At 47.1% G+C, this 26,211-nt stretch overlaps 1 protein-coding gene across 1 annotated transcript in view; it reads right to left on the reverse strand.

Annotated features, from left to right (window-relative positions):
* Window positions 1–4,580: 4,580 nt before the first annotated feature.
* SPON1 (spondin 1) overlaps window positions 4,581–26,211 on the reverse strand; it is a 252,251-nt gene continuing 230,620 nt past the window's right edge. The window contains exons 7-16 of the mRNA XM_054586072.1: window positions 25,200–25,264; window positions 15,623–15,824; window positions 14,536–14,676; window positions 14,022–14,097; window positions 12,789–12,971; window positions 9,261–9,431; window positions 9,011–9,178; window positions 7,963–8,127; window positions 6,653–6,913; window positions 4,581–4,967 (exon numbers count right to left, since the gene is read on the reverse strand). Coding sequence (XP_054442047.1) covers window positions 4,804–4,967; window positions 6,653–6,913; window positions 7,963–8,127; window positions 9,011–9,178; window positions 9,261–9,431; window positions 12,789–12,971; window positions 14,022–14,097; window positions 14,536–14,676; window positions 15,623–15,824; window positions 25,200–25,264 — 1,596 coding nt within the window. The 3' untranslated portion in view covers window positions 4,581–4,803. The remainder of the gene's footprint in view (window positions 4,968–6,652; window positions 6,914–7,962; window positions 8,128–9,010; window positions 9,179–9,260; window positions 9,432–12,788; window positions 12,972–14,021; window positions 14,098–14,535; window positions 14,677–15,622; window positions 15,825–25,199; window positions 25,265–26,211) is intronic.

The raw sequence follows: 26,211 nt of genomic DNA on the forward strand, positions 1-26,211 counted from the left end.
ACACAGCTAGAACCTGGAGAAATAGCCAGGAGACTGCCTGTCAAGCATGGCGAGGGGGCGGTGAAGAGCCGTGTTAGGACCAGGGAGTATGAAGCGGCAGTGCTCGTTCAGAGGTTGCTGATGACTCAGAGATTTGTGTCTGTCATCCGGTTGTGCATAGCAGATTGTAGTAGATTGAAGTGTGATTGGAGGGCAGGGAAGTAGAGGAAGTCAGTGTGAGCTACTCTTACGAAAAATTCTGTAGCAAAATCAGAGGGCAAAGGGGGCAGTTACCTTGCTTGGTAGGGTAGGATGTTAGAGGAGTGAGAAAAAGAGCCAGTGCAGGGTACTGAATTGTAGACATGTAGGTATACAGGCCTGGAGGTGGATACTGCTGTGATAGTTAAGCACTAGAGAGATTCGAAAGCCTGGGGTTTTTGTGCAGCCGTCCTTTCCTGACTGGTGACTGGGAGAGACCCAGTGCAGCGCTCCCCGGACCGTCTGCAGTGAAGAGCTAGTTTTTAAAAATCTTTCATCTTTACTCTCATGGACTGATACTTCTGCTAAATGTAGTAAAAAATGAATTTACTAGAAAAATAAATACTCTTGGATATCGTGCAGTGTCAAATTGTTATAAAACTTTGAGTGCTTGCTTTCAGTTTCTGCATCTCATTGTAGGATGGTAAGGAACGTGGATGTTCTCGGTCTGCAAGTCCCGCTTTGAGTAGCACTGGTGTAGAAGGTGAGGGAGCAGGAGATGCAGGTGTTTTTCACACGTGGCCCTCTGACTTTTCAGATAGGCTGGTAAATCCCAGGTTAAGATCATGCAGTAGGCATTGCGTGCCAATAATAGAAAAAAATAGAAACTCTTACTTTTATTCGCTCCAGCTATTGTCACGGAGTTAGTAATCTTGAATACAGTGTTTGCCCTTTTCCCTTCTGCTAATACTTAAGATTATTTGAAATAAAGGAGAAGTCTTTAAACACGTAACTGCTTAAAATATGAGAGCTATTACAAATCAATTCTAAAGCCAGGAAGTAGTTAAGAACGTAATCTGAGTTTTTTGAAGAACTTAGAGCAATATGAGAAAATGTGAATGAATGCTAGTTTATGACATGAATTTTAAGTGGAAAGTCTGAAGTTGCATTTTGCTCTGATGATACCTGGGTAAAAGTATTGCATGTGTATTTGATTGATCAGGACATTTTCGGCTGTAAGTGACAAGCATGCAACTCAAGCTGCTTCAACAGAAAACGGGGGACCCGAGAGACTGATGGGGTGAAACTGGCTTTCAGTGACTCCCATGTCAGGATACCATCAGCATGTGCTCTCAAAATGAGACTTGGCTAGACTGTGGAGGTGGGATGGGGGACCCTCTGGGGGAAGAAAGCTTCTATGAAAGCCTGAGGGCTGGGTGGCTCTGTTGGCTAGAGCATCATCCAGATACATCAAGGTTGCAGGTTCCATCTCTGTAGGGCACATACAGGAATCAACCAATGAATGTGGAAATGAGTGGAACAAAAAAGTCGATGTCTCTCTCTCTCTCTCCCTTTAAAAAAAAGAAAAGAAAAAGAAAAGCCTGAGGCCACAGAAGGTAAAATAGCTGGTCCCTGCTCTCACAGCTTTTCAGGGGCACAGCAGTGTTGGAACGCAGGTTCCCTGGCTTGACTGTTACACACCTTCTGCGTCTCTGCCCTGCAGAGTGTATTAAAACCTTCCAACCCGACAGGGTGTCTAAATCAAGGGTGTCATTATTTAAATTTGACATTTTAGTACAGATCTCTTGCTTATAGATTTCATGCTCATTAGCATTCAGGTGCTATTTATAGTTTGTTAGAGCATCTCATTCATTTTCAAAAGGAACTTTTATTTTCATTCATTCTCGATGTTGGGCAATAGGAAGAACAAAAACGAATCATTCTGTCAAAATTAGTGGTACCAAGTGACTAAATAGTGGAATGTCTGTGTCATCCTTGATTCTGTGTTGTGATTAGGGATTAAACACTTACCGGTTAGTCTTATTTGGACAATAGTATCCTTTCCTTTAAGATATAAATATTTAACTTTGGGAAAAAAGGTAATGACCGTACAGCCCTGGTACACTTTTAATATTGAACCCCTTTATACTTGCCTGAAAAGTGTGGGCTTTTTGTTAGGTCACAGGAATAATTTGACATGGGGAATTTTAGTGTGTGGACATTTTAGCCATGGACTTGACCTGGACTGAGTTTCATGTGGGAATGTTTTACTTCCTGGAAGAAGTACACAGACTTGGAGTGTGCCTAGAACATATTTAATACACAAAGTTCGACTTAAAAACAACACAAAATCTTTAATTGTTTTAAATTTTGGGTCCAAAGAAACCCAGGCTTTATTCTCATTTGCTACAACAGTTTTCCTTCAAATAATGCATTGGCGAGGTGACAGGCGAGTGACCCAGTGTCTGGCTAGGGACTATGTCTCTGAACTTCCTGTAATCTTACAATGTGGATATCAAGTGGATTACAACTGGTTTGGCATTGATAAAAATGTATACAACAATTACAGCTGCTCTTTATGTGGCAATTTTTACTGGGCGTCTTATGATCTGTTTACCATCTCAAGTGGAAGTCCAAACAGATTTCATTTTTGTAGTAAAAAGTCTTTATTTCCAAAATGGTTGGTTAACCAGAAAAACTATAAATCACCTAACACAAGACTTTGGTAAAAAAGAGATTTGACGTTTCTTATATAAACTATCGTAAGCAAAAGAAATAACACTCACGTTAACAGGAAAGATGTGCCCCATTCTCAGCCTTTAGCCAGTTACCTGGTGTTAACTCTCCCAAATAAGGGTTAAAAATGCACCCAATAGGGACCACATAAAAACAGGAGGCACTAGGGTGGCTTGTCCTTAATGTTACTTAGGAATCACCATCTTAAGGAACTTGATTTTCATAGGTTAATAGTAAGTATGCCTCTTGATAGCTAAGAGCAATGTTGCCGAAGTGTTGATTCTGTGTTGACTCTTTTTTGTCCAAGTAGAAAATTAAACCTCTTATTTCTTTATATTATGTTCCTTTGTGGGAGACAGAAAGTTCATTTAAGGGCTACAACAATAACGTTGGAAACAAAGCTCCAGAAACTTGGAGATGTAACAATGGCCCCTCCAGAATGAGGGAGCAAAAACTATATCTTTAGCAGAATGATTGAGGTGGATAACAACGGTAAACAGACCCAGCCTTCCACACACTCAATTAGTGTAAAAACACAAAAGACAGACCCAAATGAGGTTTTTATTGAACAGTCTCTCTTGTGTTAAAGAAAATAATACAGATTCAAGACTATAGCACATATATGTTGTGTTTGGAAATATCCTGATGTGTTTAATGCAAATTCTTAAAATAGTGTATTCAAAGCATTGTATGCATCTCATCCATGATACATATTTGGATTAAGCATAATGAAAAAAGACCTGCAACAGAAATGAAACTAATTTTAACAACAAGTGAATGGGTAAAAACTGCCGATGGGCTCCACCCAGTAAAATGTCCTTTTACACTAATCCTTGGTAGTCAGTCTCCTTGCATTTGGTGTACTTGTGAGTGCTGGGGAGGGGCGGGGAAACCGGGCCTTCCCCAGGGCTGGGTCGAGGACCAGAGCCCTCCAGTGGGGAGCTGGCCTAGGTTTGACTTCCCACTGGATTTTTTTGCCCAGCTTGATTCTGTCATACTCTTTTTTTTTTTTTCTCTCTCTCTCTAGATTTCTACCTTTTCTTCTAAAGGGCTTTGCAACACTTTTCTATAGAAGAAAGCAAGGCTCTTTCTACACATAAAATTTTATAACTAAAAAAAAACCCTTTAAAGAGATAGTATTTTTGTTAAAGGAACATCTTGATGGGCTGTGGGGAGACTTAGCAACTTAAAAGTCTGGATGCATGTGGGAAGATTTTTAAAACTCAGGTTTGGAACCGCTGGCAAGGCCACATTTGCTGCCTTGGCCTTGGTTCTCTTAAGGATCTGGTACTGGAAACTTCATTAGGCTGGCTTCCTTGGAAGATTGTGGCAAAACATAAAATAAAACCCCCAAAACAAGGGAAAAATTCTTTGTGGACTTAGTCATCCTTTGCATCGGGTATAAGAACTGGCAACCTTACATTCAAATGAAACAGCCGTCATTTCCATTGGGGTATATGGGAACCAGGATTAGGAGGTGAGATAAATACTCAGACTTTCTCAGTGAAAGAAGAAAGCCATCCCACATAAGTGCTCCTTTTCACACCTATCAGCTCTGCTTTTACCAGCTCTGTTTTCCCCCAAGAACTACTGATGACTGAGGAGGCTCAACAGGGGACCTAAAGCTCTGCTAAGGGAAACAAAGATGAGGAAACATGGCTTCCTGCTAGAGAGAGCTGGCCAAAGAGGAGAAGGAAGGAATCTGCTCTCTCTATCCGAGGGGACATGTTCCCTGCTGCACCCCCAGACTGAGGCATGGAGTCACTTCCAGACACAGTTGCCTCTTACGGAGGCCAGGGTCTCTGTCCTGCGCCCAGGTGGATGCTCCAGAGGGACACATTTCTGTTTGGTCCAGGGTGGCTGACACTACCCATGTCTCTGCTGGAGCAGGGCTGGCTGGAGATGAGGGAGCCCTACTCAGCCTGTGCCTACCAAGAAGTATACAGAAAGGGTGTCCCTGGCGTCCGCAAGACTACTGGGCAAATGACGCGGCAGAAACGAAAACTAGTGTACACGATTTACATTGCCTTAAACAAACGAGCAAACAAACGATCCAGCCACTGGTGCCTCTGGAATCTGGAGTGCAGCCCTGGAACGCTTGGACCCTTGCTAACAAGGGTGAACATTGCAGGCTCTGATCTCCTTCTTGTCTTTGCAGCTGGTAAACTGGGAGCTTTTGAACCTCTTCTTTACAGTCATGTAGCGTTCCTGAATCCCGCCTCCACACAGTTTGGTGCATTCCGACCAGGCTGTCCACGGGCGCATCCTACAGCCTGAGAGCGAGAGAAGGTTAGGTTAACAGAAATTGGGGACAGAACACAGGGGCCGAACTCAAGTACTTAACAACTGTCCAATCTGGGCTTCTCCACTGCTCTTGTGTGTAATGAATTGTTGAATTAAATAATGCTGAGTCCTTATTAGGGACCTGTTAGTTCACCGGTGATGACGGCAAATACTTTGCAGCTCCTCCCACCAAGGGGCAGTCTGGTTGTCTACCTCTTGAATCTGGGCTTGATTATATGACTTGCTTTGGCCAATGGGACACGAGCAAACATGGCTTGAAAAAGGCGCTGGGGACCCTTCCGCCACCATGTAAAAAAGCCTGACTAGACTGTTGGGAAGATCATGGAGGGGGGTGGGGGAGAGACCCCAGCCACCCTAGCTGAGACCCCAGAGATGCAGGTGAGGCCAGAATAAACCTTCCAGCCGCCGCTGAGCCAGCTGCTGACGGTTACCACATGAATGAGCCTAAGCTGGACCACAGAAGACATGTCCAACTGAGCCACAGGGTCATGTTAATAAATGACTGTTTTAAATAGCTACTGTTTTGGGGTGGGTTGTTAATGCAGCAACCACTGAAGTTGTGCAATTAATCACTTCTTTCTCTTAATGCTTTGCTCCCCAAACACTTAGCCACGCAAATACTAAGTAAACTCAAGTCTAATTTATTTTTCCTACATAAACGTGTCCTTCCCAAAGAAAACTTCCCTGACCCCCAGATATTAGGTTAGATCTTTAAAAAGAAGTTTCCTTGGTGCTCCATATATAACTGCTTTGTAGAACCAACTAATGATCATTCTATACTAAGCTAAGTTTCATGAAGGAGAAGATCGTGGCATAGTGATTGTCTAGAACATGGTTGGGCTTAAATGAATGTTGACTGGCAGACTGACTACTATGTATAACAGACAACATTCTGGTATGCAAACAGCTTCCTATTGGAAAGATCATGAACTCTCTCAGGCAGCTCCTCATACGTGCATTTCTCATCGCCCTAGATGGAATGCCTTAAGGAGGAGAGAAGAAAAAGGGGTAATTTGAGCTGTGTTTTTAAAAACAGTCAAAGTCAATATATTCTTAACCCTCATGTTTACATGGGCACCTTCCTCGCCCACTCTATGGAATCTAGAGACCATGCATCCCCTGACCTGTACCCAAGAGTGAACTATGGGTCTTCCCAACTCATTGTTCATGGATCTGGGGATTGGCAGTCTTGGCTTGGAGTAACTTATTCAGCAGCGAAGCCTCAGGCATGGAACTTGGTTAAATCCTGAAACTCCCTCACATTATGCTGGAGGAGAGTGGCACATGATCTCTTTTCTAGGCTACAAACTAAATTGAATAACTTGCCTCTATGCCTCTGTTTTGCCACCTCAACCTGTCTGTGAAAGTCACTCTTGCTTAAAACGTTTTATAGAACCAAGTTTTAAATCCTCAGCAGGCCACTAGACCCCTCCTGGTCTGGTCCCCACCACTCCGTCCTGGCTTCCTGCCTGTCCCCTTGCACTCTGCTCCATCTGCACCCACTCGTTGGTATCTCTGTGGCTTTGCAATTCCTCATCCTGCCGCTTGGGACGCCCTTCTCTAACTGGCAAACTCTTGCCGGTTTTTCAAGACCCACTCTAATTCCCCTCTTTGACATCTCCCTGAACATCAGCCTCCCACTCGGGATCAGTACCTGGGAAATGCTCCCCATCGGACTCTTCGCGCAGCTGCTCATTCCTCCGGCTCTCCCGGGCCTCTCTCCAGCGCAGCTTCTGGATGGATGGATTTCGGCATTTCCGGACGCGGCACTTTCTTCGCTGCACAGTCTCTGGGCAGGGTGCGCCTCCAAACTGAGGCTCCATTTGGATCATCCGGGTTCGAATCACATGGCCTTTCCCGCATGACTTGTTACATTCTGACCACTGGGACCACTCAGTGAGCTCACAATCAATGGCTGGCAAGACACAGATGGGCATGAGTGTATCTCATGTCTGAAACGAGATATGGTCACTTACACTCTCCTTTGAACCTCTGAACACAAGCCTGTGAGAAATGCAAAGCAGGTGCTGTTATGTCATTTCACAGAAGAAACCAAGGCTCCAAGAGGCCGACTGCCTTCACCCAGCCCACTTGGTTCATAGGCAGCAGAGGCAGGATTGGTACCCAGGTTATAACCCACATTCTGTGGCCTCTCTGTGGCTCAAGAAGGCTTGTGGGGGTAGGGGACACTTTGCAGATGTGTTCAGAGCCTCTTGCTTTGCTTTGTGAGTTTCTGGACTGGATCTGAATCTGGGCAAGCAGCCTGAGTAATAAGGGAGAGGAAGCATGAACGACTGCTAGTGCATTTCAGAGGAAGCCAAAAAGCAGATCATAGCTGAGTGTGTCTCATGTTTCAACACCTAAAAGAGAAGCTCTCTTGGGAGACTAGCCAGAAACACAGGCTCTCTCCCCTTGGAGATTAGTCCTCATGTAGTACATACAGCTGATCCCAGAGATTTTGGAGGAGATGGGGGTGAGCAGCGAGCTTTTGAGCCCTTGGCTTGTTCTCCTGCTGGCTGGTCTTATCATGGCTGCGAGAGCACTGGAGTCACTAATTCAATGTCCACCCTCTGGTCATGGATAAATAAAATGGTGAGAGGGAGGAATAAAATGAAAAAGCTTGGAAAATCCATTGATCCAGACAGCCCCTAACTGGGGATGGGGGGTGTGGGGGAGGGAAAGAACTAAGGTTTACAGAGCCTTGTGCGAAGAGTTTTTCATCTAAGTCTCCCATTTAGGCTCCATAGCAACTTGCAGTTTGTGTGCTTTGTAGATGGCAGTGGGATCCTCATTGCTAACAAGAAGATTGAGAGTTTAAATAACTTTGCTAACACAGAGGTCCAAATCCATGCTCCTTCTCCCTTCCCAGTGAACGGCTGGACTTCATGGCCCAGCAGTGTGATCCCGCACAGGGCTGGCTTATGGAGGACGGAGCAGTGGGCTTGCGAGAGCTCCAGGACTTACGGCATTCGGGCAGCATGCACTTCTCCACCTGCTCCAGCTCCTCATTACAGTCCCCGAGCTCGGCCAGAGACTTGAGCATCCGCTGGCGGGTCCGCATGCCCTTCCCGCAGGTCACGCTGCAGTCGCTCCACTCGGACCATGGGGACAACAAGCATGGGATGGTGTCTAGGCCAAAGCCAGGTTTGCCATTGAGATTAGGCCCCCCTTTGCTTTGTTTGATCTCTGTTCCCCGACTCCCTTCCCTCTACTCTGGCCCCTGGAATACAGTGAAACTGACCGATGGGCTCAGAAAACTCAAGTGAAACCCATAGGGCAAGAAATGGCTCAGCAGACTCTGCCCTTCTTTTCACTCTCCTGCAACTCCCCTGGCCCTGCTGGAGGCTTAGTTGACATCCGATGATACTGAATACACAGGTAATACGAATACACAAGTCTCCATTTGAAACACCACTGAGGGTCTGAGCAGGGTCTTACTGGAGACAGAAACAGCTCACACACACCAGGAACCATATACTGAAACATAGACTCTGTGCTGCATTTTTGGGCACTGGTGCCGAAACCCCTGGAATGTGCATGTACTGTGTGCATGTGTACATATGTGTGCTGATGAGCGGGCCTATGTGCATCTGTGCATAGAGCAGGGGCTGTCATGCTTTATGGGGCCAGGCAAATCCAATGTAAAAGAGTGGGGAGGCCTAGGATGACCTGGGGAATGTACATCCCGTCTAAATGAATTATTACCCTCACAAAGAGACTCTGGGGTTCTAATAGACGCAGCTGCAGGTGAATTCTATCCAGAAGTCACTGATTTGCCACTCCAGCATTGCTCAGAATGTCCCTCAAAGGAAGCCACTCTCTCTGGGTCTTGTTGATGTCTACACAATTATGGCCCTCATCTTGATCCTAGCAGTGCCCGGCAAGGACGGAGGACCACATTTTCCCCTGTACCTGCCCAACCTCCGACTTGATGGAGGTGGTAGTAGGGGGTGTTGTGGTCCTCCATAGTGTCCCTGTCCCCACCCCTCCCCCACCTCCCACACCCACTCACGGCACTCAGGCATCATGCACTTCTCTGCCTGGGATGTTTCAGCCTTGCACATGGAGCCGTCCGCTGGGCTCATCTTGACCATGCGGTGCCGCTTCTTCATGCCCATCCCGCAGGTGGCGCTGCATTCATCCCACTCGCCCCACTCGGTCATCAGGCAGCTGCTGGAAGCTGGGGAGTCCCGCGGCCTTGGAGTCGCGCCCGCTGCCTCGGGATCCAGGCGCCCTACCCGCCCCCCGGCGTCCCCACTCACAGCACTCCTCGTTGACCGTGCACTTCTCCGTCTCTTCGGTGGGCAGCGTGCACACGGAGCCGTCCTCAGGGAACTGCTTCACGTACCTCTCCCGGGACCGCATGCCCATGCCGCAGGAGATGCTGCAGGGCGACCAGGTGATCCACTCGGACATGGTGCAGGTGGAACCATCTGCAACAGACAGAGCGGCCTCTGCAGTCCCAGCGCCTTGCGCCAGGGGGCGCGCCACAAGTGGCCCGCGCGACCCAACCCTTAAGAGCAGGACTCAAGAAGGAACCAGCTGGTTTTCAAGGGGAGTTATGTAGTTGAGGGTATATGGGAACCTAAAAGGTAAAGGTCTTTAAACCAGGAGTTTCTCTAGGAGGAAATGAAATGCCTTTTTCTAGACACATGGGACAGTAAGTAAGGATTACTCTTTATTCCCCGATAATACATATGAAAGACACTTGGATGGATAGAAGGATGTTTTATACATAATACATGTGTGATAAGATATTAATTTAATCTACATAGAACTTAAGATAAGTCATAGCCCACTTTTATGATCTAAGATGTATTATACATTGAAGACCATTTAATAAAATTTAAAACTTCCTTCCTCAGTCACTAACCACATTTTAAGTGCTGACTAGGCAGGCATGCCTAGTGGTTACCATATTGGACAGTGCAGATATAGAACATTTCCTTTGTGAAGAAAATTCCATTGGACAGCACTGGAAAGCAATTATATATATGATATATGATATGATATATGATATATATGATGATATGTGATATATCATATATATGATGATATATGATATGATAGATGATATATGATATATATGATAGATATAATATATGAAAATGCTGAACATCACTAATCATTAGGGAAATGCCACCAGAATCACAATGAGATACCTCATACCCATTAGGACAACCACTGTCAACTAAAAACAGAAAATGCAAGTGTCGGTGAGGACGCGGAGAAATTGCAACCCTGTGCACTGTTGGTGGGAATGGAAAATGGCACAGCTTTGTGGAAAACAGTATGGGAGGAAGTTCCTCAAAAAAAAATGAGAAATACCATATGATCCATCAATTCCACTTATGGATATATACCCAAATGTACTGAAATTAGAGTTTCAAAGATATTTGTACACCAATATTCATTATATCATTATTCATAATAGTTAAAATGTGGAAGCAACCTATGTCCATTGACAGATGAAGGAATTAAAAAAAGGTAATACAGCCCTGGCTGGTGTGGCTCCGTGGATTGAGCGCCAGCATGTGAGCCAGAGGGTCACAGGGTTTGATTCCCAGTCAGGGCACACGCCTGGGTTGCAGGCCAGGTCCCCAGCTGGGGGAGCATATGAGAGGCAACCACACACTGATATTTCTCTCCCTCTTTTTCTCCTTCCCTTCCCCCTCTCTAAAAATAAATAAAAATCTTTAAAAAAAGGTAATATATACATGGAATATCATCCAGCCTTAAAAAGGAGGCAAATTCTGACACATGCTACAACATGGATGAACCTGGAGTACATTAGGCTAAGTGAAATAAGTTAGTCACAAAAAGACAAATACTGTACGGTTATACTTCTATGAGGTCCTGAGAGTAGTTAAACTTAGAGAGAAGAAGTAGAATGGAAGTTGCTAGGGGCTGAAGGAAGGGGAATGGGAATTATTATTTAATGGGTACAGAGTTTCAGTTTTGCAAGACTAAAAAAAAAAAGCCGTGGAGAGGGACAGCGGTGACGGTTGTACAAGCATTAAATGTACCTAATACCACTGAACTGTGCACTTAAAAATGGTTAAGATGGTAAATTTGATGTTAGATACCACAATAAAAAAGTAGGGGGGGTGGGGGAGCAGGCACAGCTTTTTGTTGACTAGCGTGGCTCAGTTTTTTGGGCGCCGTTGCGCAAAGTGAAAGGTCGCCGGTTTGATTCCTGGTCAGGGTACACGCGTAGGTTGCAGGTTCAGTTTCCTGTCAGGGTGCCTATGATCAGATGTTTCTCTCTCACAGATGTCTCTCTCCCTTTCTTTCTCCTTCCCCTCCCCTCTCTCAAAAAATAAATAAATAAAATCTTTAAAAAAAAATCCAGCACAGCCCAATGTGTTTTAGAACTGTTATCACCACGTGGGAGCCACCTGAACCGATAGAAGGAAGTACTGTCCTCTGTGGTGGGGGGGGGGCAGGGTAAAGACCCTAACTCCCACCGCAGGCCTCAGTCAGACAAAGACTGAGCCCCGACGAAGAGAGAGCGTCCCCCACATTGCCAGGCCCGTCACAGCCCCCTCCCTGCTGGTTTGTGGGAATGGCCTGCCTATGCTGGGGCTCGCTTCCCTCTGAGGTGTCTTATCATGGGCACAGTGAGCAACAAGCCAGTGCGGAAGTGCAGCAGCAGAGGTGTTGAAGGCTGCCCCGCAGGAAGAACCAGAGAGCAGATGGCCTGCAGTGGGGTAAGCTTACTTCAACTAGCCTCAGCTTGGAAGTGTTTTTCTTCCTGCCATAAACCAGCTCAGTCTATACCTCCCTTCCAGCCGCCTCACCACACCTCTGAGACAGGTAAGATCACTGCGTACGGAGTATATATGGATCTGTCCAGAGGGAGTGGGAGTCGTACTCTGGAAAGGAGGCAGCTGACCTTTGCACAGCGGCAATCAGCTTGGTGCCATCTGGGAGCTTGAGCCATCATGACGTAGGTGGAGCAAGCTCATAGTTCAAGCCTGACCTTTGAGCAGTGGCCGAGGGAGAGGGACCGTCTGAGGATTCCTGCAATCAGTCCCCAGGCCCTGACACAAGGAAGTGAGTGCTCTGACTCAGGCTGAGGCAGGACTTCAAGAGGGTCTGTCAGCGACAGAGAATCAGGGCACTGGATCTAGATTCAGTCTTGCCCAGCCTGTTCATCGGCTTCCTCTTCTTCTTTTTAAAAGATTTTATTTATTTTTAGAGAGAGGGGAAGAGAGGGAGGAAGGGGAAGGGAGGAAGAAAAAGAGGGAGAAAAACATCAAATATAAGAAAGAAACATTGACTGGTTGCCTCTTGTATGCGCCCTGACGGGGACTGAACCTGCAACCCAGGCAGGTGCGCTGACGGGAAATCGAACCAGTGACCTTTTGCTTTGTGGAATGCCGCCCAACCAACAGAACTACACCGGTCAGGGCTCCTCTGCTTCTAAAAAGAGGTTGGTGTTAAGGCCCAGAAGCAGGCTATTTGTTATTTGTAATTTGTCATGAGATGTTTGCTAGCTCTTCAATAGCCTGTGTATATTTTCTTCCACGGCTGGGGAAGGAGGAGGGAGGCCAATCAATCTCAAGGATTCTTTTGATGTCATAAGACATGTTCTGTGTTCAGAGTCCTGGAGACACTGTTGGAGACGAGGGACTGGCCTAGGTGGACCCCACTGACAAATACAGTCAGGATCCTGGTGCCCCGCTGGGGACTCAGCCTGACCAGGTGTGCGGGGCTGGCATCGCCAGGTACAAGTGTCCCCTCCTGAGCTTCTGCCAGCCACTCACCAGCCTGGGTTGTCTCCTCACCTTCATCGCTGCAGCCAGGGCCCATGCAGGGCTGGAAGTCCTGGGTGTCAGGGCAGGGGACACTGAGGTCCAGCTGCGCCTTCAGCATGCGCTGCCGCATCCTCTTGCCTTTGTCGCAGGTGGAGGAGCTGCAGGCGGACCACGGGGACCAGTTGGAGTAGATGCAGGTTTCAGGGGTGTCATCTGGGAAGAGTATGTGACAGGTTTTCCCTGGGAGTCTGTGGGCACTGGGACTGACCCTCTTCCCAGACAAGCTCATTTGGGGACAAGAAAATCCCTGCTGCCTGACCAGCTTCTGTGAACCTGATACTCATGGGATGGAAGCAAGTCAGTCACTTCTCCTTAAAAATTACATCTTAGCTTCTACTAATCAATATCTAAATAATCTAATAATAGGGAAAGATTCTCTTCCTATTCCTTCCCTTCAACACATGAACATCTTTTCATTTCCAGTCCTTTACCGTGGCACTGTTTCCACACAGGTGTGGGCACAACATAGACAGTTCGGGGAAGCATGGGGTTTTGTGTTGCTGCTTCATCTTCCCATTGATCGTGATACATACCCAGGGGTCATGAGAAGAGTAAGAGCAGCCAATGTTCACTGAGCACTTACTACTATGTGCCAACATCGTTCTACGAACCATACATGCTTTATCCCATTTGAGACTTGCAACAACTCTCTCTGAGGCAGGTTCTGTTATTATCCTCATTTTACAGGTGAGGATACCATGGTAGAAAGGCGAGCTTCTCACCCATGGCCACAGAATGAGAGCCCTGGTTGTGTGACTCCAGAGCCTATGAGAAAACATGAGCTGAAGCCATGGCTCTGGCACCCCCTCCTGCCCCTCCTGACTGTAAGGCCTGGGCATCACTTTTCTTGCTGGGGGAGTGGACTCAGCCCTGTCTACCTCCCCGGCCAGCAGGAGAATCAAAGCAGGGATGGGCTGAGCACGGTGAAGCCTATACAACTGCCACTTATGTGATCATTTTCAAAGCCAGATGCTGTGGAGTGCGTGCTCATTCCAGTGGCATATACTTCACTGATTCTCTGATACTTTGTGCCTAGTCTTGGCCTTGCTTTGGATTATATATCTCAAGCAGAAATCCTCAAAAATGTGATTGCCAAAACAAAGATGTACCTGTGGCTTTTAAAACATATTAGCAAATTGCTTTCCAGAAAGATGGTACCAACCCAATTTTTGTGGCCACTGGCAATAAAGGGAAACAACATACCTTCATCTTTCTCTTCTGGAGCCAGGTCTGCTACAATGTCATCCACGTTGTCAGGTATAATATTGCATTGCTCCCCCTGCAAAAGGAATTTTACTCAGAGGGTTGGCATTAAAGAATGGAATGTGTGGAGGGGAGAGGAGGGAGGACGGAACATCTAATGTCCACCCTGTATTCAAGGCAGAGTTCTGGGACTCTTACAACCTGACTGGAAAAGAAATAGCAATAAAGCCACTTCCAAACCTGACCTGTGGCAGACATTTGTAATCAATTGTGGAACGCATGAAGAAATCTATTTGCCTGGATCGAATCATTCAGTTGAGCATCAAACCATATTATGTTCTTTTTGCTCATTTATATGGTATGAATAATTTGTATACTAGAAACCTTGGGAGGCCCAGGAATTCTCCAGCCTGGAATATGCCAGGGACCCCATGATTCAAAAGCAGAAAGGGATACAGTTTCTTTGTATTCCTGGTGGGAGAGGTCTATGCCAGGGCGAGCTCTAACCCAGTACCTTCCGGGCAATTCTCTCGATGACAACTCTGGCTACTTGAGTGATGGACCCGCCCTCTGGATCATAAAAAGGACTCTGAGGATGGTCCAGGCTGGTCAGGGGCCGGATTTTCTCCTGGGGAATTGTGGGCTTGTTGGGTGACTGCAATGGGAGAAAAAAAACAGAGAGTGGGAAATAGAATTGGTTGAAAACCACAAAAGCAATTTTTTGTTGTTGTTTGCAAAAGCAATTTGATTGTAGTATGATCGGAACAAAAACCTTGATAGGAATTTAACAAGTATAACTACTATTTATATTACGGAATTCTATTCATGCCATGTGTCGTGCATGGAAATCTGTAGGTCTATACTTTCAGATACTCCTGTGTACATGATAGGTTTATGTGCAAAGAAGCCAAGTTGCAGAGAGGCCGCCCCAGCTAGGAGCCAGGTTGGCCTGAATCCAGAGCTCTTCCTACTAGCCCAGATGCTGGCAAACTTTTGTCTGCAGAGGGTCAGATGGTAAATATTTTAGGCTCTGTGGGCCAAACTGTGTCTGTTGTAAGGACTCAGCTCAGCTGTTATAGTGAGAAAGCAGCCCAGACAACATGTAATCGAATATGTGAGGCTGGGTCCAACAATTTTATTTACAAATGAGGTGGTAGGCCAGATTTGTCCCACAAACCATAGTTACTATCATCTGTTCTAGATTGTTCTACCACTGGTTTTCTGATGGCTCCAGATTTTGATGTGGTTGGCGCATTGACCATACCTGAGAAATATTGGCATTCAGGAGGGATTCCCAACTCCTTTGGAACCTTTGGAATGCGGCCCAGCCCCCTTCCCTCTGCTCCTCCCCTTTCCTCCATGCATTTGCCTTTTGTCTGCTGCTCCCTTGCTTACCTGTGAACTGCTAGTCAGCAGATGCCCTCTCGGCGCCCTCCTGGCTAGCTGGATGCCAGCGTGAGGTAATGAGCGCATGCTAGCCTCCCCTACTGCTCTGTGAGTTCACCTAGGACGCAGCCTGGGCCACGGTTACCTCTGTGCTCAGGACCTCTGCAACAGGGCTGGGCAAGGTTTGTCACTTACCACTCCAGGCACACACCCACCTCGTAGGTCACCCCGCTGTCGGTGCCGGCGTCCCAAGGAATCAAGTCTTGCACCACCTTCTGCACCCACCCGCACTCCTTGGTGCACAGGTCCTCCGCAGACAGGCCCACATTCCAGTCGGGGCTCGGGCCCATCATGGTCAGGAAGGACATTAAGTGGCGTGTCCTGTCCACGGAAAATTCAGCCGAGGGTGCTGCTCTCCTGGAAACCAACACAGGGACCATTACATTAGGGACTCCGGGGGGGCCCACTCTGAGGGGCATCTGGCCAAATCACGGCTAAAGGAGGAGAGGCCCAGCAGGAAGGTGGATTCTCGGTGTCCCACAGCCCTTGGCCATGGGTGGTGTACACCCTTCTCTCCCCTGGGTCCATGCTCCGGGCACACGTAGAGAGAACTGGATGCTACCATTCGGTCCCTTTTTAAAGTGTAAACAGCACTTACTATTGTTTTGTATTTTCTTATTTATTTGTTTAGCTGCTTATTGACTGTCACCCCTCACAGGACTATGAGCTCTGGGAAAGCAGGGCTCTTTTCTTCCTTATCGTGGCTTTATTTCCAGTTCCTCTAACAGTGCCTGGCATGGAATGTTTCTGAATAAATGAATAAACAAATACTTGGTTCTATATGTAAGCCCAGCTGTGCTAGATGTGAGATGAACTTGACAAAGAGAAACTGGCTAACAATGCCCCAAGCCTTTGTACTTTCTCATTGAATCCTCAGGACGGGATAACTGACGCCAATTTATGGCTGTGGAGGCTGAGGCTCGGAAGGACTATGTGACTTGTCCAAAGTCACAAAGCGAAGTGGTAGAGTGGAGGCCACATCCCAAAAGTCCATGTTCGTTCAGGGCCAGTATTCTTTTCATCATCAGTTTCTACACCCTCTGCCCTGCCCCTTCGTCGCTGTACTGAGGTCTACATTGTGCCATCAGGGGGAGCGCCTTCGCCATCCTGCTGTCTCTGGAACAGGCTGCTGTACAGCAAGGCCCTGCCCCAGCGCCTGGCTCCCAGCCATTGCCCCAGGCAGCGAGCGGGGCCCCGGCCAAAGAGCTGGAGCCCTTTGGCTGACAACCACTGAGCTACAAGAGGCAGATCTTCAACCTGTCTCCTCGTGCTGCTAGGAGAGGCCTTAGGAGTGGCCAGGGCTGTATGAGATCAATGGTGGCAGCCCAGCGAGGGGCTTGGTTGGAAGATTAGGGTCAGTCAGCACCCACTTGGTAGCAGGCCTGCCTCATTTAATTTCCTTTTCCCTGCAGGGTTAGAAGTATTATATTGTTTTGTAGAGAAGAAAGGAAAGTGTATAGAGGTTCATCAACTTAGAGATAACTCGGGTGGAGGTTTGAAGGCCAAGCTGCCTGACACTGCACCCCCAGGCTGCTAATTGTGGGGAATCCTTGGCCGGAGACCAACTTGTCTCTTCAGTCCAGCTGGCAGCTGGTCCACCTCAGCTGTTGAGGAGTCCCTGTGTCCCTCTGCTGGGACCAGCTGCTTTTGGCTGCCTTCACCTGTCCCCAGAAAGCATTGACTCCAGACCTGGCTGGGCCCCATGGAACTGGATCGCTCTGGCTCTCGCAGGCCAGATGGGATCAGACAGTGAGCAGAGAGATAGGGAAGCCTGAGTATCCTTGGACAAATTACCAAACCTTTCTGTGCCTCAGTGTCTGAATCTATAAAATGGGGATCCCCATATGGGTTACTATGAGTGTTCGGAGAAACAACGTGCATACAGTACTTAGTCCAGAGTCTGACACCTGAGCTAGCATTTCTATGCCCGTTATCCTTTCCCCATGCATGCATTTCCTGGCATGAGGCCAGGGGCTTTAGCAGCTTCTTCAGGGACCTGGTTTCTAGAATGCTTGCAGTCAGGGGTGCTGCAGCATGGCTCCCCTAGGGACTAATAGGACACAGTCCGGGGCCTGCCTCTTTAAGTGCCAGATAGAGAACACTGGCATCTGGACGGGGCTGCTTTGCACTCCAGCCCTCCTTGGCTACTGGCCCCTGAGAGTCCAGCAGTGCCTTGGAGAGCAGGCTTCCTCTCCCATCGCCATAGAGACCAGCCTTCTCACCTATTCCTCCCTAATCTCCTTGAGCATGTGGCTTTGGGTCAGGTTAGCTGTCCATATCCTGTGCCCCCCTGATGAGACTATTCACCATGACAACCCGAGGGCAGAAGACAGCTCTACTGAGGAATCCGGAGCTGGGGAAACCAAACCACCCCGCCCAACATCCCCTGGATTTGCTGCTCAGCTGATGGCTCTGACTGTCTGAGAACTGTGTGTTTGATAAGGACTTACACAGATCATTCTCTGCAAATGCATTGTGGCCAAATCTGTAATCTGAGGGAGGTATTCTACAGTCCTTGGTACTTATTTCAAGAGGTAGGAAATTTGCAGCAATGAATCCCTACACAAAATGCCTCAACTGCTTAGGACCCCTGGTGGACCTTCCCAGAGCAGGCTGAATTCAGTCTTTCTGTGGATTGTCTTGTTTAATTTCCACCTTCCCTGATGGGTTCCTATGGAGTAGGGACCATTTTTTGTCTTGTTCACAGTTATATCCCAGTGCCTGGCTTAGAACTTGGCATGCAGTGGATTCTCGTCAAATATTTGTTGAAATAAATGAATTAATCCAAGAAACAAATATGGAGCTGTTGTATTTCCTTTGACCTTCAAGTTTAATTTAAAAATCACCTCAAAGTATTAGCACTTCTATAATAAAAATGCTATTTAAAATAATGAAATAGTTAAGAGTGATGTGGATTTTCTTCAGGAAGTGCTAAATATGATTAGAGTCCTTTAATTTGTCCAAACCATAATGGAAATTCTTATTCATGCTTTCTCATATGCGACATTTTTCCCATATATGGTATTCTGTTAATTTGGTTCCATTTTTCTATGTGGGATTTAAATTTTAATCAGTTTTCTAGCAAAGACGGTTGATCTGGCCATGACATATAACTGAGTATATTATAAAGCATGATAATTAAAATAATGTAATATTCAGGATAAGAAATAAATATAAATTAGTGGCACAGACTAGAGATCCCACACATTTTAGAGAAAGATTTATTCAATTTAGGGAGAAAGAAAAGATTGTGCAATAAGTGGGGTTGGGCTAACTTAATTGCATGGGATTCACATCTAATATCATACACCAAAAAAAAAAAAAAAAAAAAAAAAAAGTCCACTGTTAAATAGAAAACAACCAGATCATTGGGAAAAAGTCAGGTTTTCTGACCTGTTAGAGAAATGTTAATTTTTCTCAGCTTTTTAACAATAAAAGCAATTACAACGGTAGCTAATTGAATTCGACATAAACTAGAAACATCTGTATATTGAAAACAGCTGTATTGAGAGAAAAAAAATGTGGGTAAAAGGTCTCCCTCTAGTGTAACTGACAAATGTTAATATCTATTGCATATACAGAGTTAATCCAAATCTGTAAGAAAAATATTACTATCTCAATAGATAAAGAAAACATTTCTAAACAAAAATTCCAAAAAACCCCACAAAAGAGGCAATAAAAGATTTTTACTGTCCTTGAGAGATTTATTATCCCCTTCTAAATTACACATCTCATTGGTGACTCAGATCACTCATATACTGAGTTCTGTCCCGAATCGTTTCAAATAATCCCCAATAACTTTTGATGTTGCAGGAACTCAATACAGCCACTAGAGGGCGCTCGAGCCACGCCCTAGGCTGAAGCCCTGTGTGGGTGGAGGAAGGTTCGAGTGAGGTTTCCAGACTTAAAAAACCGTGCATAACCCGGAGGCACCTGGGGTTCAGGGTCCATCTTGGCTGATTATATCATGTAATCCAATCTTCCTCTACAATCCTGAGGACATCAATGGACCTGGGCAAGTGCTGCAAAAGGCAGGGAGGGCCCTGCGCCTTCAGACCTGATTTGACATAAAGATGCCTCTGACCTTATCAGGAACCATGGCTTGGGTGGGTTTGGGGCACAGACACTCCAGAGGTGGGATTTCTGGGGAGGGCGACCGTGTCTCCAGTTCACCCACCTTTCATCTGTCTTGCAAACATGACCGTTGACTAATCAAATGTTAACTGAACAGAGTGGTTGGGAATAATTAAGGAGACTGCAGTCCTTGACAGGACTCATTATAAGAAAGGGAGTATAAATTCTTTTTAAAAATAAACTCTACTATTTTATTTTTTTAAAGAAAATTTTTTTTTTTTTAAAGTTCCAGTAATTCCTAGCATCCAGACTAAACCAGAGGAACTGGGTGGTGGAAATTCAGAATTGATTTGCAGGAAACCTGGGCATTTTTTGCTCAGGCACCAGAGGAACTAGTGACGGATGTAGGTTTTGTTGAGAATTTGTCTTTCCTGTCTCTACCTGTGCTCCGGGCTGTTGGAGCCACAGCTTGATTTATTGAGCTAAACAAGTCAACAGCTAATTTGTTCATTCAAGGCTGTCCTTTGAGAAGTGGCCTAGTGGATAAAGATGAAGATCATTGGAAAACAAGTCAGTTTCCACGGGCAGGACCTCGCAAAGTAGGTCACCCTGGCTTTCCTCTGGCCTGAGAGAGGCTGGAATCCCATTAACCTCAATCGAGCAGGCTCCGTGAGGAGGGGCAGGGCTGTGTCTGCAAAACAAAACTTGGCTTCGTGGAGGCTTCCTAATTTGACTTCCTAATGAGATTTGGAAGGGGAAAGAGGAACACAGGGTATGAGAATATCAAAGGAAAATAACGTTCCCCTAACAGGCTGGTGGCACTGAGTGGAGAGGGTTTTGGTGTTCGGGAAGTCTGAGTGTTTACCATCAATTAATTCTGTTCCGCTGAGGTCTTAGTATGTCTAAGGGATGGGCGAAGCGTGGGAAGGTATCTCTAAATATTTTTCTCATTATTTCAGAAAGCCTATCCCGTCTTAAAAACCAAGAATAAAAAGAAGACTATTGATTCTTTCATCCCCTTGGAGCTGCGGCTCAGTCTCTTCTTTCAGAGCAAACTTCACAGAAGAGTTGTCTGTACTCACTGACTCCATGACCTCATTTTCTGGTCACATTTCACCCTGCTGCATGCTGTTTACCTCTTCTCCATCACTCAGCAGGAAGGAGTCTCAATAAATTGCCGATGGATCTTCATGTTGGTAAATCCGGTGGGCATTTTGCAGCTCTAACTGTACTTGATTTCTCAGCTGCATTGGACATAGGCTGACCACTCTCTCCTTGAATGAGTTCTTCATTTGGCCTTTCTGATAGCAAGCTTCCTTCCCGAATTTCTTTGCTATCCCTTTTCTATTTCCTTTGCAGGCAAGTGCTCCTCAGCATTAAATGCTGGTGCTCTTCTGGACTCAGTCTGAAGTCCTTGACTTATTCCCAAGCTCTCTCTCATCCATAACCTTGCCATCATCTCCCATTCCTTGTTGGCTCTTAGTGCAGAATTCTCCCCCATAAGCTTCAGAGCTCTATAGTTGCCTGCTTATGTAACAACTCCAACTGGGTATCTTGAAGGCATTTCCGATGTATCCCACACAGAAGTGAACCCATGATCTTTCCCATTGAACTTCATCTGGTGTTCCCTATCTTATGAGAGAACCCACCAACTCATTAATTATGCACTTGACCTTGCCGCCTTTCGCATCCTCCTTATCCAAGCTGTCACCTGCCAGTTTTTACTCCTCCGTGTCTCTCAGGTGCTTGCACCTCTCCATCTCCACCACGACCATCCTAGTCAAAGTCACCCTTAATTCTCCCTGGACCTCTGCAATAGCCTCCTCACTGGTCTCGCCTCATCTACTGTTATCCTTTTCATATTAGAGCCAGAGCGGTGGTGGTGTTTTAATCTAAATCTGATCATGTTGTCATCCTGCTTAAAACCCTTCAACGATTTCCCATTACTCTTAGTGTAAAAATCAAAATCCCGAATGTCACGTGGGTTGGCCCCACACCAAGCTCAGCTCTGATTTTTGGATATAATTGTACCATAACCTGTTAGTATCTTATGCTCTGCTTCCTCCTCAGGACTTTTGTATGTAATGGTCTCTCTAGACTTTCTAGAATATTCTCCCCTTGCTTTGCCCCTTTACCTAGTTAACTCCTATTGATTCCTTAACTCTTAGCTCAGTTCCCATTTCCTCAAAAAAGATTTCTCTGACCTCCTGGCTGGGATGGGGTCCCAACCACACTCTCACGCCAGCTCATGTCTTTATTTCAGAGACACATCACATTTGTCATCATTTGGTTAATGCCTCTCCCTCATTAAACTCTGAGTTCCACGAGAAGATATGCTCTGCTCAGCACTGCGTCCCTAAGAATCTTTCACAGCGCTTTCCTTGGGAGACCCCCGATAAATGTTGGTTGAGGCAATTAAATGTTTCAATCACCCTTGAGAGAACCCAGGGTAAGCGAAAGGTAAGAATCTTTTTTTTTCCCGGAAGTCAGACAATTTGATGCGGTCACACTGCTAATTTCATGCTGATCAGAAGTCCAAGTGGCAGCTACATATTTTGATTGATTAATCAATGGATAATGAATGATTACATAATTGGAAGGGCCTTGTTGTAGAGAAAAGCGTAGGCACTGAAGTCAGCTGGGTACGGTTTGAATTATAGTTCCTGCCCTGAGAGCTGGATGCTGAGGTTGGACCTGCCATCCAACCTCTGAGCCAGAGTCGCATCCTCTGTAAAGTGAGGATTATAATCCCTACGGGGTTTTTCCTGGGGTTAGTATGAGGATTAAGTGGGATAAGGAACATAAGTGCCTACCAGGGTATCTGGCAAACAGTAGGTGCTCAGGGTACAAGGATTCTACTTTCTTCCTTTCCTCTTTCCCTTCCTCCCTCTTCCCTTCCTGAAACACCTTGCTTTGTAGTTTACATCTTTCTAAACCCAGGCTCCTCAAGGAAAATGGAATAGGACTCCTGCGTGGTATAAAAATTGACATCCACAGGCTGTGGCCCAGATGTCCCCCGCCCCTACCTGGTCTTCGGCCCCTGCCTGTTTAAAGAATCAAAGGTGAGGAACTTTCCATATAAAAGTTCTGGGAGCCTGGGAGCCTGGGAGCTGGGAGCAGCTGAGGAGAGAGCCTGAGCAAACAGGATTCACAGTGGATATTTCTCCTGACTGATGTTAATTATGCAAAAGGGGCAGAGGGCCTTTGTGAATTCACATCGGTGTTGTGTTTTGTGTTTTCCGGTGGCACTGGCATGAAAGAAGCAAATGCCCGCCCACCAGGGGAGAGCGGCAGCAGGCCCTGCCTCTACTGCTTTTCGGAGGGAAAGGCGCTTCACGGCCAGGGCAGGTTTCTAGTTGCAGTCAATCCTTGACAAGAGTTTGAATTGTGCAGGTCCACTTAACAGGGTGGGGCAAAAGTAGATTTACTGTTCTTCACATGGAAAATAATGCGATAATAAATACTGATACAAGAATAAACTTAAGTGTTTCACATACTCACAATTGTAAACCTACTTTTGCCCCTCCCTGTACATGGGGAACTTTTTTCAATCAATACATATAGACCTGTAAATGTATTTTTCTCTTCCTGATAACTTTCTTAATAACATTTTCTTTTTTATAGCTTACTCTATTGTAAGAATGCAGAGTATAATACATAAAGCATACAAATGTGTGTTAATCGACTGTTTATGTTTTTGGTACGGCTTCCGGTCAGCAGTAGGCTATTAGTAGTTAAGCTTTGGGGGCGTCAAAAGTTATACATGGATTTCCAGCTGTGCAAGGGGTTGGCACCCCAAATCCCTGCGCTGTTTCAGTGTTCACTTACTCTGTTCTCAGCTTCCTCAGAGGAGGTCCAGAGCAGGGCTTGGACAGCGTAGCAGGCCAGCAAAAGCCTCCACACAGCCAGCCGGGCCGCCCTTGGTCCGCCACCCCCATCCCCTCTTGCTCTCCTCAGGCCTCCACGCAGGCCCTCCATTCCCGCAGACCGGGGCCGCTCCGGGGCAAGGAGCATCCTTCCAGACCCAGCCCTGCGGCATCGCCTGCATGAAGACTCCCTGACCGTGTCCCAACCTTAGGCTGGGTTGCGCCCCTTCTCTGGGTTCCCAGAGCCACTCACATCCTCATCATAACACTTCTCCTTTGGGAGCAAAGAGGGCTACCACAGGGGCAGTATAGTGTGTCTATTCTGAATATATGGTGCCACTTGGACTTGTGCAGAGCAGGCCTGGAGTGGTAGAACTCTGTCTATTGTCTGTCTCCTTCTTGGCTGGGCATCTCGAAGGGTGGGGACTGGGTATAGGACAGGCACATAGTAGGGGACGAACCATTAATTTCCTGAGTGATCAAACAGTGGGTCACCAGGTACCTGGCAACAGCTTCCCTGCCACCAGCTGGTCGTGTGCGAGTGCCCCTCCCTCGGCTCCTGCAGAGCCAACCTGTGGAGTCTTTCTTGTACTGCCCTTCCTACCATTTTGAGTTTGCCTTTTCTCCCGCTAAGCAGTATCTCATACATTCCCCATGTTGTCGCCACCTTCCTCAGCGTTAGTGTTAGTGGATGTAGATGGCGCCGCAGAGGGGCTAGCCAAGCCTTTCTTCATAAGCCTTTTTCGGTGGTTGACTGGGATCTTTGCTCCAGGCCTTGCATGCATAAAGGAGAAATAAAATCAAGGCTTGTTGGAGGAACCGCATGGGATTCAGGGTGTCACAGTGAGGTGCAGAGGGGGGAGCGGCAAGGCATGAGCCCCAAGGAATAGGCGGTGGGGGCTGAAGTGTGTTATGTTCACTGTGTCCTCACAGGGGAGCTGAGGGGTGCAGCCTGGATCCTGGAGATGAAGGGAGGTCGTGGAGGGATTCTAAGGCAGGGAGTCAGATTTGGATTCTTTGACGATCACTCTGATTAACCGTGGATGGAGGATCAGGTCGGGGAGGCCACAGGGTAGGGAAGGATCGAAGTAGCCTAGGTGACGAAAGATGGTGGCTTGAACTAATGGCAGGAGAATGGCCAGGTGAGGAGTGATTTGTGAGATACTAAGAAGGCAGAACCAATGGGACTTACTGATGGGTTCTGCTTTGGATATGATGAGTTCAAGGGCCACGTGAGCCATCCGCAGAGGCGTCCAATAAATTGACGAATGGATTTATCTATCACCTACCTTCATACCTACCTGGGGAAGCGGCACTTTGGGGAGCCATCACGTGCCCCTCTGTACCAATATGCATGGTAGGATGAAATCTCCAAGTGATAGAGGAGACAGAAAAGATGAAGACTGAGAATGGAACCTGGGGCAAACGTGCCTTTCCACGAGGCATATCTGCTTAGGGTGAGTGCACCCGTGAGCGTGGAGAGTGATGGGTCTCACTCAGCTAGTTGTGGCTGAGAGCACAAGTAAATACACACGGGTTAATCTGTGTTCTGAGTTGGATCCTCTGCAGTGTGAGGGCCACCAGGGGGAAACAGAGACCCAGACTGCAGTCCTGAGAAGACGGGGTGCCCGTGACACTGCAGACACGGGCAGTGCCTCTGACCTGTGTGTCCGCTGAAGAGGCGCTGCCGACTGCAGTGAGCTGACCGGCATGCGGTGGCCCTAAGGTGAGCGTCTCCGAGTTCCAGGCTAGGACAGGGCCAGGGAAGAGCCAGGATCGGTTTGTTACTTACACATTGAGAGGCTGCCAGGCTGGCCACTGAGCTTTGGCTTTGATTACGGTGAGGACCTCATCGCTCTGCAAAAAAAGGACCACAGATATTTGGTGAGGAGAGATGGGCACAAGAGGGTTTTGACATGGTCACACCGTCGGCTCCCACTCACTTACCTGCTATTGAGGCTCTGCCTGCCCAGGTGTGGGAGCCATGCGGCCCGAGGGTGGGGAAGCCCTGGGGCCTCGGCAATCCCAGGAGGCGGGGCTGAGCGTCCCGCGTGCCTGGTGCGTGCTGGATACCAGAGGGTCCATCGAGACACACCGCTGGTTTCCAGCTCAGCCTGTCCCTTCCCTGCTGGAGTCGGGCTCTGACCTGGACTCTGCCTTGGATGGCCAGACTTCCATACGTGTCTAACCCAGAGGGAAGATTGAGTGTTCTGGGTCCAAGCCCGGACTGGGGCCTGCTCCAGGCCACGCCATAGCAGGAGCCAACAACTGGCCCCCATGTTCTCACCCTGGAGGCCTCCCCTGCTGTTGGGACTCAAGCACCAGGTCAGACTCCTTCAGACGAGGGGCCAGAACAAAGCCGGGGCCCCATGGTGTGGGGACCTAAAATAATTTTCTGAGGAAGAATGTGACAAGTAACACTTTGCGGGAAAGTATTAAGTCATCATCGTGGAGAAAAAAAAATCAGAACTTTGCTGATCTTGTTAAGTAAGAGGTTTGTTTGGGTTCTTATTTTCAATTACACACTGGGAGTGAGGGAGTATCATACGCTATCTCCCTTCCATCTGGCCTGGGCTCTACAGTGTTCAGACACCATTGTCCATTATGCATAGAAATGCCCAGAATGTCACCAGCTGGGGAAGGAAGAGCTTTGTTGCTGACTAGACATGTCCCTAAGTTCCAGGAGTACAAGGACATGTTTGGGTGGCACCCAGCTCTGCCCTAGTTCTTAGAGCTGTGCCTGGCTGTGGGTGCCTAGAACATTGTATTTGGAATGAACTGGAATGAATTGAATCCTTCCACAG

Source organism: Pteronotus mesoamericanus, unplaced genomic scaffold (assembly GCF_021234165.1).
Source record: "Pteronotus mesoamericanus isolate MK-2021 breed Mesoamerican mustached bat unplaced genomic scaffold, CSHL_Meso_final contig_90, whole genome shotgun sequence".
Classification (NCBI taxonomy): domain Eukaryota; kingdom Metazoa; phylum Chordata; class Mammalia; order Chiroptera; family Mormoopidae; genus Pteronotus; species Pteronotus mesoamericanus.